At 47.7% G+C, this 17,615-nt stretch overlaps 1 protein-coding gene across 2 annotated transcripts in view; it reads left to right on the top strand.

The window, feature by feature from the left end:
- Positions 1-17,615, top strand: part of B9d1 (B9 domain-containing protein 1) — a 154,871-nt gene that overhangs the window by 119,440 nt on the left and 17,816 nt on the right. For both annotated transcript variants that reach the window (XM_084603911.1, XM_084603910.1), the window contains exons 3-4: positions 8,951-9,019; positions 12,156-12,267. In XM_084603911.1, coding sequence (XP_084460037.1) covers positions 8,951-9,019; positions 12,156-12,267 — 181 coding nt within the window. The remainder of the gene's footprint in view (positions 1-8,950; positions 9,020-12,155; positions 12,268-17,615) is intronic.

The raw sequence follows: 17,615 nt of genomic DNA, 5'->3' as shown, positions 1-17,615 counted from the left end.
TATACCCAATGCCAAGAATTGATGACGCCCTTGACTCTCTCCAAGGCGCCGAATATTTCTCGACTTTGGACCTACGCTCAGGTTATTGGCAAATACCTATGCACGCGGACGATAAAGAAAAAACCGCTTTCTCAACTCCCGATGGCCTTTACGAATTTAATGTTATGCCTTTCGGACTTTGTAACGCACCAGCGACATTTGAAAGAATAATCGACACTGTACTTCGTGGCCTAAAATCGAGAACCTGTTTATGTTACTTGGATGACATTGTCATCTTTTCGTCAACTTTTAACGACCATCTCACGCGCCTGAATGAGGTCCTCACGTGTCTCGCTTCAGCGGGCCTCCAGCTCAACACCAAGAAGTGCCACTTTGCACAGAAGGAAATTAAAATGTTGGGACATCTAGTCAGCCATGACGGCATTCGTCCAGACCCTGAAAAAATCGTCGCGGTCTTGAACTTTGCTCGTCCACAACGGATTACAGATATGCACAGTTTTCTCGGCCTGGCGTCTTATTTCCGGCGTTTTATAAGGCATTTTGCAAGTATTGCTGCTCCACTTCGTGAACTACTTAAAGCACGCAGCACTTTCGTGTGGACTGAACAGTGCGAAGCCGCTTTTAATAATCTGAAGCACGCCCTCACATCAGACCCTGTTCTTGGCCACTTCAGTGACAGCGCTCCAACCATCCTGCACACTGATGCTAGTGGTCTCGGTCTTGGAGCTGTACTACTGCAGCGCGATGCAGCTTCGCGTGAGAAAGTGATTGCCTTCGCCAGTCGGACTATGACTCCAGCTGAGAAAAACTACATCATTACCGAGCAGGAGTGCCTTGCCGTCGTCTGGGCTGTCCAAAAATTTCGCCCTTACCTATATGGTCGGCATTTCACAGTTGTGACCGATCACCATGCTCTTTGCTGGTTGTCTTCGCTCAAAAATTTGACAGGCCGACTTGGCCGTTGGATTCTACGCCTGCAAGAATACAATTTCGACGTCACTTATAAATCGGGTCGCCAACACCAAGACGCCGACGCTCTTTCTCGCTGTCCACTTTCGGAATCGGCTTGCTGTTTTTTTTCCCAATGCATTTCCACCTATGACCACAGCCGACCATCTCTTTCGTCGACGTATATCACAACAGTTTCATTTGATGACTCTGAAAACAAACACGCTCTCCGCTCACAGCAATTCGCCGATGCCTACTGCCGACCCATCATCGACCGCCTTATTGGCGCTTCGGACCCACCCAATGCTCGGCTTCGCCGACAACTTCGCAATTTTAAGCTCGAAGATGGCATCCTACTCCGCTTCGTGTATTGCCCTGATGGAACTCGCTGGATCCCAGTCGTGCCGCGTGTGCTTCGTCCACGTATACTGGCGGCTCTCCACGATGACGCTACTGCAGGTCACCTTGGTGTTGACAAAACCTACGACCGAGTGAAAAAAACGATTCTTTTGGCCTGGCCTATCTTCCTGCGTTGCCGAATACGTCGCATCCTGCCCTCTGTGCCAACGTCGCAAACGGCCGACGTCTTCGCCCGCTGGCCTTCTACAACCTGTTCCCTGTCCCGCCACGCCATTCGACGTAGTCGGCATTGACTTATATGGTCCCCTACCTCTCTCCGATGGGGGTAACCATTGGATTATAACAGCTGTCGACCAGCTTACACACTACGCTGAGACAGCACCTGTACCGACCGGTTCCGCTCAAGAAGTAGCAAATTTCTTTTTGCGATCAATTGTATTGCGTCATGGCGCTCCTCGGGTGCTCCTAAGTGACCGCGGGACGGCCTTCTTTTCGGCAGTCGTTGCCGAAGTTCTTCACGCGTCATCCACCCTTCATAAGACAACCTCAAGCTACCATCCCCAGACTAACGGGCTGACTGAGCGATTTCACCGCACCTTATCGGATATGATCTCCATGTACATCACACCGGATCATCGAAATTGAGACACTATTCTACCATTCGTCACTTTCGCCTATAACACAGCAGTACAGCGGACTACCGGTTATTCTCCATTTTTCCTCGTTTATGGCCGTCCTCCCACTACAATTCTCGACGCTTCCTTCTTCTCTACGCCCGACTACTCCACATCAGTACCTACCCAGTTCTTATCTCGTGTGGCCAGATGCCGTCATCTTGCCCGCCTCAACACAGCAGCGTGCCAGGAAGACCGCAAGAGTCGCTACGATTCTACGCATCGCGTGGTCTCTTATCGTCCCGGTGACTAAGTACTGCTGTATACACCACTGCGCACCCCTGGCCTTAGTGACAAATTCCACCACCGCTACCTTGGCCCCTACAAGATTATCAGCCAAACTTCTCCAGTTAACTACAAAGTCACGCCTGTTGATCCCCCAGCCGATCGACGCCACCGTAGAACTGAAATTGTTCATGTTTCTCGCCTGAAACCGTTTGTGCGCCGCGGTACATCGGTTAATTAGGAGCGACCAGGCTGGCCGCTTCCGTCCCCCCGGGCAGATTGTGTGAGCCTTCTGTGGACCTTCTTTCATTTGTACATGCCATGATCTTAATTCTTTCATTTGTACATACCATCATCATCGTCCCGCGGCGCCGGCTCCGGCGCGCGCCTGGGTTCGTGATCGGATTCAAGCGCTAGACAAGGCTTGGCTGTCCTTGCCGTCACGACCTCGCCGTCTCGACCTAGCCTTCTTTTACAATATATATATATATATATATATATATATATATATATATATATATATATATATATATATATATATATATATATATATATATATATATATATATATATATATATATACCCTGTCGAGGTAGGGCAGTGATTACAGCACTCGACTACTGTTCCCAAGGACGCGGGATCGAATCCTGGCCTCGGCGGCGGCTTTTCAATGCAGGCGAACAGCACGGCGCCCGTGTGCTGTGCGATGTCAGTGCACGTTAAAGATCCCCAGGTGGTCGAAATTCTCCACTACGGCGTCTCTCATAGCCTGAGTCGCTTTGGAACGTTAAACCACACAAACCAACCATATATATATATATATATATATATATATATATATATATATATATATATATATATATATATATATATATATATATATGAATCTAGGAAATATACATAGGAATTAAAGATCCCCAGGTGGTCGAAATTACTCCGTAGCCCTCCGCTACGGCTTCTCTTTCTCTCTTTCCACTTTAACTCCCATCTTCCTCCCTTCCTTTACGGCGCGGTTCAGGTGTCCACAGACACAAGTGTGACCGATACTGCGCCTTTCCCTTCCTGTGAACCAATTATTATTATCTTTACCGTGCGCTGACATCGCACAACACGCGGACGCCTCCTCTTATCTGCAAATTTTTTACGCGATCCAGGCAAATTTTGAGGGTGGCGTCTCTACTCTGGTATGGCGAGGCTCCCGTTCATGCTTCCTGGTCTCTTCAGAAGTAACGGTACGTCTGGAAGAAGCAGTGTTACGAGGCAACTGTTGTCACTGACGTCAGCCCACAAGATGCACAGAAGCGAAACACTCTGTGCATCAGTGTCATCTAGTCAATATTTAGAGCTGATCGTTACTAGAAGCGCGCGGCTTTAATGACGGTTCCTCTGTTGCATCCGCCAGCCAGTACTACTGCAGTCTGTTATTGTTAGCCGCCTTCGCACGCCGCGTGACGGCCACCTCCGTTGCGAGAGCAACTGACCGAGCTCCACTCTGTCACTTTCACCCTTACCCATATTGCCGTTTTTCTCCTTTCTACGCGTGATGCTCCGCGGTGTTCTTTCCATACCACCATTGTCCCCACACATTAGTCCCCATTAAGAATTCCAATCCAAGTCCTTCCATGATTGCGCATATCTTAATATTTGTCTGTCGAACTCTTGTAACAACCTGTCCTTCGTGAGGGAAGAGTTGCGCGCATCCCCAATCGTCTTGCTGTCATAAAGTTCTGGGCTTTAGGTTGAAACAAACCGCCTTCAGTGGAAAGCCGCCAATTTCAGTACAAACATTTGCAGATAGAAATGTAGAATAGTATTAGTGTGTAATACAGCGTAATGTTTGGAAACTGCCGCTCTTGTCGGCTCCAACAAAATTAAATTCTCATTTGATACTCCTAATTGTGAGCTGGCCTACTTCTCACCTTCCTTTTATTTTCAACGCGAGCGAAGACAACATCGTTTTTTCTTACTTGCAGTCTTCTTTATTAAACCGATTTTAATAGCGAAAAGCTTTACTACTCCTCACCCTATCTTCTTCACCGTGCCCGCCGTATGCGCGTGTTTGACCTTGAACCGAGCAGAAACCCCGTGGAAACTATGACGTCACTCAGCCACCGTCAAAACCGGGGTAACCGCGCGCTCTCCTCTGCCTGTGCACGTGACAACGGTGACGTCATTCAATTGTAGCTAATCTGGAGCGGTGCCGTTCACTCTGTCTGATAGCTGGTGCAAAAAGATCGAACAGCTCTCAACAATTTAACGCTTGCAGTCCTCATGGATGATCCAGGCGAGACGCGTAATGAACAGTGTGCGCCTCAGAGGTTGCGAAGATGACAGGCCGAATATGATCATTAGTGGACGTAGCTCGCCCAGAGGCTGCTGTACAAAGACGAAGAGGGGCAGGGTCGAACGAAACGTGCCGTCACTTTTGCTTTGGTTACTTAGGTTCAGCTGGGTTGAACCTTTTGCCCAATTTTTCTCACCCATGTAAGGCTGAAGTCAATGACCGGGGTACAGCTGTTCTCCTTGCCATCCCGTCTGTGTGGGCGGAATCCGAACATGGTGCCTGCGAATGCATGTTTTTGTTCAAGATATTCAGATAGCCGGTCCCGCACCATCGTCTCCATTAGTCTGCCCACACGGGAGGTGAGAGAGATGTGATGGAGGTTATCTGTGTCAATTGGTTTCCCTGATTTAGGAATAAAGGTTACCAGAGCCGTTTTCCAGTCGCTTGGCAGGGGGGTGTCCCCGCGCCAAATCGCATTGATGTAGTCGAGGAGGGACTGGTATGCCGAGTCGGAAGGTTCGTCAAAAGCTTGATGGTGACCTTATCCCTTCCCGGGGCAGTGCCCCGTTTCATTTTGGCGAGAACCGCCCGCAGATCATGGAGCTGGAAATGTTGATCCAGCTCTGTGTTCTCTCTGCCTGCATAAGAGTATGATGATCCACGGGGGTCTTGGGCTGTACACAGATACTGGTCCCGTAGTTTCTGTGCCAGTTGAGTCGTGTTGCCAGAGAAAGCATGCATGGCTCTCTGCAAATGTTTCTGTGTTTCGGTTCGTGCTTGGGTTCGGTCGATGAGGGCTCGAAAGAGGCGCCATGTGTTGCGGCTAGACATTTTATCGCGCAGCCGTGTTGCATCTATCCACCCAGTTGGAGTCGGCGAGATGGGCCGCGTACTCAGCCGCTTTCTGGGTGAGCTCGGCAATTCGAGCTTTAAACTTTCTGTTGTGTTTCTGGCGTCGCCAACGGCGGACGAGGCTGCGACGGGCTTCCCAGAGGTGTAGGAGGTGGTTATCCACGCCCGTAACCGCCTCTGAGAGCTGGATCTGTGTTTCATGTGAGCGAAGGTGTGTCAGCAGCTGTTGGGACCATGCTGAGTAGCCCTGCTCGGAAATGGGTGTGTTATCAAGTGAGTCAAAATTTTGCCTGAATTTCATCCAATCTGGGATACGGGCTTGTGTTGTGGGACGTTTGAGCGGGCGTGTGTGTATTGTAATGATAAGGATGCAGTGGTCACTGCCGAGGGTTTCCTCGGTGTTGAGCCAGTCCGCGTGTCTTATGTTGCGAGTGAAGGTTAAGTCCGGACACATATCCCGTGTCACGAGGTTCCTAACCGTCTTGGGCAGACCGGGTCAGTGTGGAGGGTGAGGCCCAACGTGGACGCAAGTTCCGCCAACTTACGTCCACGCTACTCCTCCTTGCGATACCCCCACAGCTGACTGGGAGCGTTAAAGTCGCCCACGATCAGGAGGGGATCGCGACCCGCTACTCTTAGCGCGCGGCTGAAGAGGTCCGCGAATGTCACTCGCTTGAGTTTGGAAGGGCAGTACACGTCGAGTACATGCAATGGCGGGCCCCTGCGACGGAGTGGTAGGATTGTCACCATTACATAGGAATAATCTAGTTGGAGATCGAGATCCACTAAGTTGGCTGTGCATGCTTTGTGTATGAGAAGACAAGACGCGGGATCCTGTTGGAACGTCGTGTAATTTGAAAGTGTGGCGCCCAGGCCTGGCTCCTGGAAGGCAACCACGGCTGGTACCGACTCGAATGTTTCAAGGTAGAGGCGGAAATTGGCCCGCTTAGTGCGGTCCTTAAAGCCTCTACAGTTTCATTGTGCTATTAATGTTGAGATGGCCGAATTGGAGGTAGAAGAGCGCCTGTAACTAAGGTGTCTCGCCATGATTGAACATTTTTGGAGGGGAGGAGGAGGGAGTGGCTGCCCCAGAGCCAGCTACCTGCGGCACCAAGGGGGTTGCGGCAGGAGCGGGGCAGCTGTCCTCATTGTCCGAATCAGTGATCCGACGGTTGAATTTTGCAGGACGGAATAAGTCCTTAACGGGCTCCGACCGACGGAGGAGGCGGGGGTTGTCCGAGATGTGTTTTGAGACGACCGCGGGTATGGCAGTTATGACCTTAGTGAAGATCTGGTCCATAGCGGCCTCGATCATAGATTGCATTCTTGAGGATAAGCGTTCCTCCATCGCGGAGATCGCTGTCACGAGGGCTGGCGAAAGCTCCGCATCGCTCTCCATCACATCCGAGTTCTGCGGGCTCGGAGCGGCGGACGCCAATTTTGATTCTAAATTTTCAATTTTGTTCAGTAAAATTTCATTCTGTGCCCGAAGCACATCAATCTGTTTTTTGTATTCCGCATCGAGCGCGGAGACGGTGAGTGGGGAAGAGGGGGGCTGGGGAGAAGAGGAGGCGATCCCCGCCAAGTTGCTCTCCTGTTTGCCATGTTGGGGCGCGGATGCCCGGGCGCCGGCAGCGCCACCCGTCTTGAGAGCCGGGAAGTGGTGGTTGTCCGTGCCGCTGAGCGGTGGCGGTGGAGGCGCCTTTTTTCCAGGCGGCGTTTTCATGTCGGTGGCAGGAGCAGCAGGCGGCGTTCCGCCATTGCCACCTGAAGCTTGTTGCCTTGGCTGCCGCCGTTTTGCTGGGGGCTCACGGCGTTTGGCCCAACACACCACACTCATGGAAGACAGGTGTCGCATCCCAGAATTGTGGAGACGCGCCCTCTGCCAGCGAATATGTCACACGAAGATCATAATGGTCGGCGCCTGGCACGAGCGGAAGCCCTAGCCCGACATAATGGCAACAAAACAGGTGTATACTACGTGGACGCCTCCGGCCCTCACCACGGGGGATGGTACACGGCCGCTGTAGTTCACAACAGCAAAACGGTTAACGGTCTCACCTTCAGAGCCCACAGTACAACACACTCAGAAAAGGTGGCGATTGCTCTCGCGGCCTCTCATTCCGACTCAAAATACATAATTACCGACTCGCGAGGAGCCTGTCGGAACATCAGACAAGCCTGTACTCCCTTACTAGCCTATAAAATTTACTTAAATTGCATACGGGATACGGACCCCGCACACCGCTACCTTATATGAGCCCCTGCTCATCAGGGTTTGGCAGGAAACGAGGCAGCAGACGCAGCCGCCCGCGCGCTCTCTCACCGGGCTGTTTTCTCCTCCCTACCTGATCAGGAACCCGATTTTAATCCGGCCCACACCTTCAAAGATATCACGACGTACTTTCAGAATTGTCATCGGCTTCACCCCAGCCCATGTAAAGGTCTAAAAAAGGCGGATGAGCGGCTCCTTCTCCGCCTTTTCACCAATACATTGCTGTGCCCGGCAGCCCTAAAACATTTTGACCCCTCCTTTAGTGCCAGCTGCCCACACTGTGGAGCGGTGTCTTCTGTCATCTATCACATGGTGTGGGCCTGCCCCTCCAACCCGGCTATTCCCCCCATCCCCAACCCAACCCGAGAGAACTGGGAGGTGCTCGGCTGCCACGACTTACAGGCCCAACAAGCCTTAGTCGGACGCGCCCGAGCGGCGGCAACCGCCCCTGGGGTCCCCAACTAGAGACCTCCACCTAGTGCTTGCAAGGACCGGTCCCTTATGGGCCGATCCAAACATACCTCCTGTCCCTTGTGTAAATAAATGTTCTTACCACCACCATCCCATCTGTCATGCTTTGGAAAACTTCAACGTCGTAGTGAGCGCTGATTTTCACTAGAGGATAAATCAAAGCCAAAGAGGGTGGCCTCTTCTGCAAGCCAGCGCACATATCTTAAGCTATTTCACAATATTTTTATAGGCGCAACATATTAGCCTAAAGATTTACACATGAAAGCTCCCAGCTATATATCCTCCCGTTTAGATCATTCTTTAAAGATTCAAGAATACCAGTGCCGTATAAATGTCTTTAAAAACTCGTTTTTTTCCCAAAAAGTGCCTGACTGGAATAAATTGCCAGAAGTTTTCTTAGCCCCGCAATCTTCGTTTGAAAATGCTTTGTCGCGCCTTTTGTTGAAACAACCTTCTTTTTTATGTGCTGTGCTGCTGTGCGTTTTCAAAAATATTTTGTTTTTGTATACGATTGGTTATTATTCAATACGTCATTTTTTGCTTCTTCCTTGATTTCATGATTCTTTTGTTATGACTTTGCTCAGTAATGAAATGCGTTGTACTTTTTATCATTTTTATTGTTTTTTTTGCAAGTTGTCATCTGCACGACAATGTATGCTTTTATACTGTATCCCACCTACAAAAACGCCCTCGACGGGTGCTTTAGGTACATGTATAAATAAAAAAATAAATAAATTGTTACATATTTTGATTAGCCAAGAGGGCCTGAACTGACATGTCTGTCTGTCTTACAGGCATCTGTTTTGAAAATATTTCATTTCTGAAGCACGAATTGTTTTCTTTGGTGAACTTTCTCTATAGCTGACGGGAGCCGATGACGTCTACTGTAAGTACTCCTTCGTGCACGGAGCCGACTGGACCGTCGCTGCGGTAAGATTATCCCATGGAGAGTCTGTTATAACCTTTGATTTATCAATCAGGATGCGAGGCTATTTTACTTGTGCACGCTACGGCACGCAGAAACGTAAATACAACTTACCAGGGCTGAACCTCTAACGCGGGATTTTTTTCTTTAATCGTACGCATGAAACCAACCAGCACATCTTTCATAATCATTTAAAGATAAAACGCAACCAGTCTCTCAATAATGGCGCCAAGGGGTCATTTTTAAGGCCGGCGCTGACAGAAAATGTAGACATTTCAAAGACGTTACGGCACCCCCTAAAGCGAAATTTGAGCAGCTGTTTTAGCTTTCTTTGCGATGTACTAGGGCAAATAATTTGAGATTCTTGTATGTATGTATGTATGTATGTATGTATGTATGTATGTATGTATGTATGTATGTATGTATGTATGTATGTATGTATGTATGTATGTATGTATGTATGTATGTATGTATGTATGTATGTATGTATGTATGTATGTATGTATGTATGTATGTATGTATGTATGTATGTATGTATGTATGTATGTATGTATGTATGTATGTATGTATGTATGTATGTATGTATGTATGTATGTATGTATGTATGTATGTATGTATGTATGTATGTATGTATGTATGTATGTATGTATGTGCAGTTACAAAGGACTCTTCATTTTTCTCACGAAGCTAAGAGAATTTCTCAGGAGAGAAAGAAGAGCGACGGAACGAGCGGTGCAGATCTTGTGGCTCCTGTACCGTTCTTTCTTTGGCTCGTGACCCTGTTTCCCTCGATTACACCGGCAACGACAGCAACGGAGAAGCGGCCGAACCTCCAATTGGGCGCATGAAAACTGCATTCTGAAAATGTGCGTCGAGTCAAAAACGATCATGGCGTTACGTGAACAGTCGTCGTATTCCAAACAGACCAACCGCCTCTGACACACAGTTCGTTTGCATAACAGACTGAACAGGTCACCAGATGAATTTTATGTTATTTAAATGAACGAACAAAACATAACCAAATAGGAGCCCTATGTCACTAAACCTAAGCAAAAAAACCTTAAATATTAGCAAAGCTTCTCAAGGAGGCGGCCAAATATTGTCTTTCTGTCGTAACACCAGACGTTTCTGCAGTCCTAAAGCACTGCTTTCTAGTTTTGTAGTTTTTCTGGAGTATTTTTATATAGGCTGTTGTTCTGCAGTAGTTTGCAGTTGAAACAACACATAACTGTGATTTTAATAGACATGTTTCTGTCGTCACAACAACTTCACTGTCTAAAACCGCACATAAGTTTCGTTATGGCAATGGAAAATTTTGTGTAGTTTTTCGACTGATACTTTTTCATATATAGCTATGGTTACCTCAGAATTACATCCCCTAATATGTGATATAAGGTTCATATGTCCCTTTTCGCCATATATTTCTGTTTGCACTGCTTTCGGCTGTACAATCGAGTTTGGTTGGTAAATATAGTTTTCTCAAAATATTTATGGTATTTTCTACTCCTACCTCCTGGTTAGGTTCCTTGGTTACATTTAATTGTCCATATTCCGGAACCACAGGACCAAACATTGATTTGCTCGATTTTAGCCTAATACTGGTACTTACGCGTCTATGCCATATCGTGGATGATTCCATTAGGATAATGAAATCCGTAAGGAATGGAGATATAACGCAGTATTCCTATATATGCGCCAACAGCATTCCGATGCCTACATCGCTGAGGGAAGTTGCATTGATCTAAAGCACTAGCAGTCAAGGGCCCAGCAGTCATCCTTTTCTCTTCTCCACCCAGGCGGTACATTGAAATTTCAGGAAGCGTTGTTTATTACTTGAATTACGCCTTCCTTGTAGTGCTGTCTCCACTCACCACGCCAATGTCCGTCCTTCTTTGATCGCCTCTGAAAAATCCTCCCTTTGGACCCTCTTCATCAAGAAGGCCCTGTCGCTGTCGCTTGCTTGCGGAGTTTAAAAGCAATTGTGTGAGAAACACCGTGAGGTCGAGTCTCGTAATGGAAATGAGGACTCGTCGAGCAAGGGTGTCCCCGTTATTCGAATGCCAGCGCCAATGAGTTGAGGTAGTGCTGTCGTATCAGCGGCCGTTTGTTTGCGGGGGGCAAAAGTTTCACTGAAGCTGCATTTAACCTCAAATAGTCTTACCGGTGCTGCTCTACAGAAAAAATTGTATGAGGCAATAACCTCACATTTTCTCACACAGTATCACTCAATTCACATAAGAATCACATACAAGTCACATATAATTGCATAAGGTGTCATAGTTTTGTTTTACATTAACATAAACTATGTACGATATTTTATGATAATGATGTACACTGTACGAGAGTCTATGCGATTAGATGAGATTTTATGAGGTTATTCCGGTAGTACTTTTGGTTTCCCAGTAGAGTGGTCCTGCAGTACCTGCCCTAATCGCCCTCTGCGACAATATTTCTTTCGCCTGATTACCTGATTTGCCCACAGATGCACACATCCCTGTCGTGCGCAGCAGCCAAAACACGGGCAGTTTCGAGAGAAAATACGCTATTGTAGATAATTGCTTCAGTTGCTGGAAGGCCATAAAAACCGCATATTAAGAACTTTTAGTGCGAAAACAATTTACGATAGTCTGAGGAGAGCGAAGATCTTTGCGGTTCCTCGCCTGATTACTATAGTAACGGTGACGTCCGAGGTTGTCAAGACATCGAACGAGCATGTATACATATATAGGAAAATACTGTTCACACTAGATACCCCTGTGGCATGGCCCCTCCACCTATCCCCACTGGCGCGCCAATCTCTCGTATGGCATCACTAACTACAGGATTGGCTCTCTTTCTTATCAAAATCGGAACGGAACCCTTCTTCGCGAAGCCTTCTGTGTGGCGCCATGCCATTTCGGTTGCAATTAGCATCCACAGCTATTATCAAGGCGGAGGCTAGTTGCAGATAGAGGCACGAACCGATCACATATATACCTCCTCTGTATGCTGTGTAATAAAAATGTTAAACACTGCTGGAAGGTCTGTACAAACCTCTAATTTCTAAGCTGCAATTTAAAAGCATGCCAAACAGTGCTTTAGTGCGTCTTATTCGGTATACATAAGTTTAAACCACGGCTAATTGTTTTCTTTCCTCCACAGGGAGTCGAAGAAGGGATCTCGCAGGTGACGAGGAAAAGCCGAGATTCCCGCCGTATTTTCATCTGGAACTTTCCCATCGAAATCACATACAAGAGCAGCAATGTTTGGGGATGTAAGTACAAAACTGCCCCGCCGCGGTCACGCAGTGGTTAGGCCTCTCGACTGCTGGACCTAAGAAAGCCGGATCAAAATCCGGCCGCGGCGGTCACTTTACGATGGATCCGAAGAGTACGGCACTCTTGTGCTGTGCGAAGTCTGCGCACATTGAGGATCCTCAGGTGGTCAATTTTTTCCGCAGCTTTTCCCTGCAATGTCTCTCATAAGGAACCTGCACTGCAGTTTTCCGCGTATCAGTAGCGTTTATAGCCCAGAAGTGCAAGATGCCGGGCTAGTTGGTACTGCATAATGAAATAAAACAGCGCAAGGAACTGGACGAAACACGGAGGGAAAGCAACACGGACACGGACGCCGGTGTTCTTGTTTCTTTCCCTCCGTGTTTTTGTCCCGTTCCTTGCGCTGTTTTACTTCATTATGTTTATAGCCACTGTGGCTACTGCGGCTGTAGAGTGGAAAGGCAGCGAATAATTTCCGAAACCGAAGTAGACCGTTAGACCATGATTCAAAATGTTTTGTCTTCGATTCCGCAGTAGCCGCACAACGGAGGTTGACAGCCGGATTATTGATGCAGCCGGACGAGTACTCTCGGTCCGTTTGCTTGACGCTTGCACGCTGTGTTAGGGTGCTTCATAGTCTGACTTCACCTGTCGTACGTGTACATGACGTTTAGTTCATTCGCTTTTTATCATTTTTACAGTCCGAGGTAAGAACGTGGTATGAAGGGCGCTTGTGCGAACTGCATCTGAGCTCGGGCCTCGCGCTTGAGGTCACGCTACTGACAAACTTGACAAAACATGCATTTGCATGCCCGGTCTTTCCCGCTAATATCCTGTGACTTGTCGGTCCCTTACACGTCCCTCCTAATGTTCTACAACGAGGCCGAATGGCGCCTTTTAGAATTACTCATTCAAGGGACCGAAGCAGGCTTGCACCACCTGAGAGTTGGCCACTATTGATTGAGGGAAGATACAATACATTACAACTGGGCTAGCACCGTACCTCGGACCGGACGATGTTGATTGTACCGTAACATACCAGCTCGCATAGGCACAAAAAAAAAAATTGGCAGTGGCTTAGCTTGGTTAAGCCTGGTAATTGCAAAAGCCATAGCTATGGCTACGCCTAGGTTCAGCTAGTGGTGTAGCTGCTTGTGGTGCTTGTGGTTATGGTAATGGTTATGCAGTGATAATACTCCCTCTTCCTTTTCTTTCTTCTCTATTTTCTCTTCTGTCTGCACGAGGCAGCGGAGGAGGGTTCGAACCCGACCTCGGCGGCTGCGTTTCGATGGAGGCGAAAAGAAGAGGCGTCCGTGTGCTGTGCGATGTCAGCGCACGTTAAAGATCCCCAGGTGGTCGAAATTACTCCGTAGCCCTCCACTACGGCTCCTCTTTCTCTCTTTCCACTTTCACTCCCATCTTCCTCCCTTCCTTTACGGCGCGGTTGCGGTGTCCACAGAAATCAAGTGAGACAGTTACCGAGCCTTTCCCTTCCTATAAATAAATCAGTTTTTTTTGAGTGAGACAGTTTATGTGCCTTTCCCTTCCTCTCACGGTGTAAATGCTTCCTATATATCAATGAGTTTTTCTGTTTATTGCTTGGTTAAGAGGTCCGCGAACTGTGAACGATACTGTGCCGTCTCTTTGCTGTCAACCAATTTTAAACGCCGCTGATGGCTGCTGTACTGCATCTATTCCTGTATGCTGTGTAGTGCGGCGTTCGAGGAAGCGCCAAATGAAAGGTGCCGCACGGACGCCTGGATCGAACGCCTGGTGAGGTTTGCTTTGTACATGCGTGAAGTTCCTGATGATATCATCACTCATAGCATCATTACCGGGTATGACGTTTTTATCACTTCTGGTTATTACACATGACCGGATGTAACATCACGATGGGGCCACACGGGTCATGACGTCACGGCGGATGACGTCACAATGTGATGGCGTCATATCTGTCATTAATCATGACTATTTAGTCACGACTAACGACCGATTAGTGGTGCTTAATGAATGGTTAATCATTAGTGAGTAGTATTTAGTGACTAGTTAGCCATTAGTACTGGTACAGTATATTTCTAGGCACTATAGTACTGGTTAGTGCCACGGAGAAAGAGGGGATGGAGCTGGTTACGAGGCCAACAGCGACGACGATGTGAAATGCAGTAACGGGCGTGAAAGAGCAGCGCTCTAAAAACAAACACTAAACCAAGCAAAGTAAACCAAATACACTATCCCTCGCAAAAGGTGTTTCAATTATGTTTAACCGAAGCAATGCATTCAGGGCGATAGCCTTATGTATGTAAAGGAACGCGGGGCGCGTCACCGAAGTTGTGGAGCCGAATGTCACGTGAAGTGCCATGATCTCATGCATTCAACAATAAGTGTGATACTGTAGGAATAACGCGAATGTGGGTGCAGTACGTTGTGATGCGATGTAATAAAATCTGGTTTGTGGTTGGTCCCGGTTTTACGTCCGAAAGCTACTCAGGTTATGAGAAACGCCGTAGTGGAGGACTGCGGAAATTTCGACTACCTGGGGTTCATTAACGTGCGCTGACATAGCACAGCACACGGGTGCCTTGCTTTTCGCCTCCAGCGAAAAGCGGCCGCCAAGGCCGGGGTTCGATCCCGCATTCTTGGGAACAGCAGTCGAGCGCTATAACCACAGCGCCACCCAGGCGGGGTAATAAAATTGAGATATGCTATCGTGCCTCGCTCCACATTGTCGAGGCTCGCAAATCTGAGTGTTGCTAAGGCAATTCTTATGACCGCCATTTTTATTGCGAAAGCAATACTGCTTTCACTTTTCAGCCCTTCGCGTAGCGAGGCGGTAGCTACCGTTCTTTAGCGTGAACTTTGGAGCGCCGCCAAGCACAGCTGCGCAAAAACAGGGGCCCCAACTCGCGCCCTCAACTCGCGAGGCGGTAGCTACCAAACGTGGCCTAACTCCCGCTCCCTCCGTGAGGGAGCGCTATAGCCGGAGTGACGTCATCCCATCTGCCGCAAAAACAGGGCCCCCAACTCGTGCCGTCAACTCGCGAAGCGGTAGCTACCAACCGCGGCCTAGCTCCCGCTCCTACCGCAGCTACCGCCGGGGGTGCAACGTTGGATACTATAGGAGGTGGCCTAGCGGCAGGTGGAAGCAATGCAGTCTTCAGGGATGCTTTCATTTCTCTGGCGTAAAGAATGCCGTTGCAGCCTGTGTCGGAGCGGCAGTTGTATATTCTGTCCTAACCTCACCAACAACCAAGTATATCGTTGCAGCCACGGCACGCCTTGCCTCGCTACTAGTTTATACATAGAATAACCAGGTAGAACCCCGCAATAAACAAGAGTTGAACAAGCATAACCATAAGCATCACAACCAGCTACACCACCAGCTGAACCTAGGCGTACCCACAGCTATTGCTTTCGCAATTACCAGGCTTAACCAAGCTAAGCCACTGCCAATTTTAAGCCACCGAAGCGCATACACCAGAGATATAACAGTAGTGTGGCCTCACTAGTACATTCGGGCAGCACTGACGATTCCCCATTTTGGACCACATATGACTTCGTTAGTTTGCAAACTGTGGCGCATGCTGTCGCTAACAGGTCTCCCCGTTGGACCAGCTATGACTTCACTCGTATGCAAATTGTGACGCACCATAGGTTCACAAAGTGTTCCGGGCTGCATCACACCATTTCTCTGCCCAATTGGCACGTACCTACTTGTCTAGTTAGTGGTAGAAATGGAAATCAATAGATATATGCCTCCGATTATTCACCTTAATTAGCTAACTAAACATGATGGCCTAATGCATCGGGTGTCTGCAGAAATGGTGTGTCCCACATAGATTCCAGTTTCGTTTTCTATGCAGCCTGCACTGCCATCTAAAGTTTTTTCTCTTCTCCATTGTCTACGAGTCTCTAGTGTCTCTTTGGGCGGCCAGTAGCGCCTGTTCGCTCCCTTAACCAGGATCCGCGCCGCATCAAGAATGCGGATGAGAACTCCAGGATAGTTTATTTTGATAACGTTATTAATGCGTAAGCATTGTATGGCTACGTACCGGGTTTGGCATGGGCGTGGCCTTGTCGGAACCCTATAAAAGGAACTAGTTGGTGTATCAGAAAAAGAGTCGTGCCATCAGATAGAGCGTCAAGGAGAGGAGTACAAGTGGTATGTTTGATGTGTGTTAATTAAGCAATTAGTATAATCAGTTAGGTGAGTAATTGTGAACCAAAAGGCCGTCAGCCATGTTCCGCCGAAATAGCCCGGTGGGGTAATGTTATTTAAATTGGGTCATTTGGTGCTCGAATTTCGGTGACGTAGGCCTAACATCCTGTGGTGGGATATTTGAAATGCTTGAGATCAAACGAGCGGGAAATGGCGTGATTTGCGCGCGCAAATGAGTGGGAGTGGTTATAAGTGCGAACAGAGGGAATCAACCAACTGCAGTCTGGAAAATTCTGAGAGTACTGCAGAATCTTCCGTGTTACACGAAGTGCGAAAGCCCGAGCGTTGCGCTGCACACGGTACATCGAACTCCCTTTGTCGAATACAAACAGCGTTTCCTTGAACGCATCAAAGCTCTCCGACGTTCTATAATTAGTTTACAGGAAAGGAAAGGCGCAGTATCTGTCACTCGCGGAATCCCACTGGTACAACTCTCGGACAAAGCAAGAACGCTCAAGCTTACACAATTCTCAAGGGCAGATTCTGCAGTAATCTCGGGAAGCCTTTTTATCGCCATAAAACATAACGGTTGTAAAAAAAAAAAGAAAAAGTGGGGGATGTTAAATAAATAGAAAATGTTAGCCGAGAATAAGATAACAGCGCAAGTACGACATGTATCACACAGAATATCTCTATAGCAAATTGGAAATAATTCTGTTTGGGCATGTTATAACCACCGACGGACGGTATCATATTACCGCGAAGTAAGGAGTAATAAGTCATTTTTTGAAAACATTTCCACACAAAAGAGAAATCATATCACATACACATCATCCTGATATATGGTACGTACCAACTGACCTCAGAACTTATTCCTTTCAATCAGTAGCCTACAGACTTCCAGCCCTCCTGAGTAATTATGCTCAACAGTTTATTGATGTGACGAATCTGCCCAGAAAATTATTGAAAACTAATTTTTGTGATGTTATTTACTTTATTAGCCTTACGAGTATGTCTGCTACTGAAGTGATCATTTTGTCGTTCTCCTTCTTGTTATTTATTCTTTGTGTCCAGCTGTTGACGAGTATGTCTGCGGCTGAAGTGATTATTTTCTCCTTCTCCTTCTTGTTATCTATTATTTATGCATAAAAGTTGATGCTTGTACACTTTCGATGTGTTTTTCGTCTTATT

This window comes from Amblyomma maculatum, chromosome 5 (assembly GCF_055883805.1).
Source record: "Amblyomma maculatum isolate TAMU_Amacu chromosome 5, ASM5588380v1, whole genome shotgun sequence".
Taxonomy (NCBI): Eukaryota; Metazoa; Arthropoda; class Arachnida; order Ixodida; family Ixodidae; genus Amblyomma; species Amblyomma maculatum.
The sequence above is the reverse complement of the archived record's forward strand: the minus strand, read 5'-3'. Positions and strand labels throughout refer to the sequence as shown.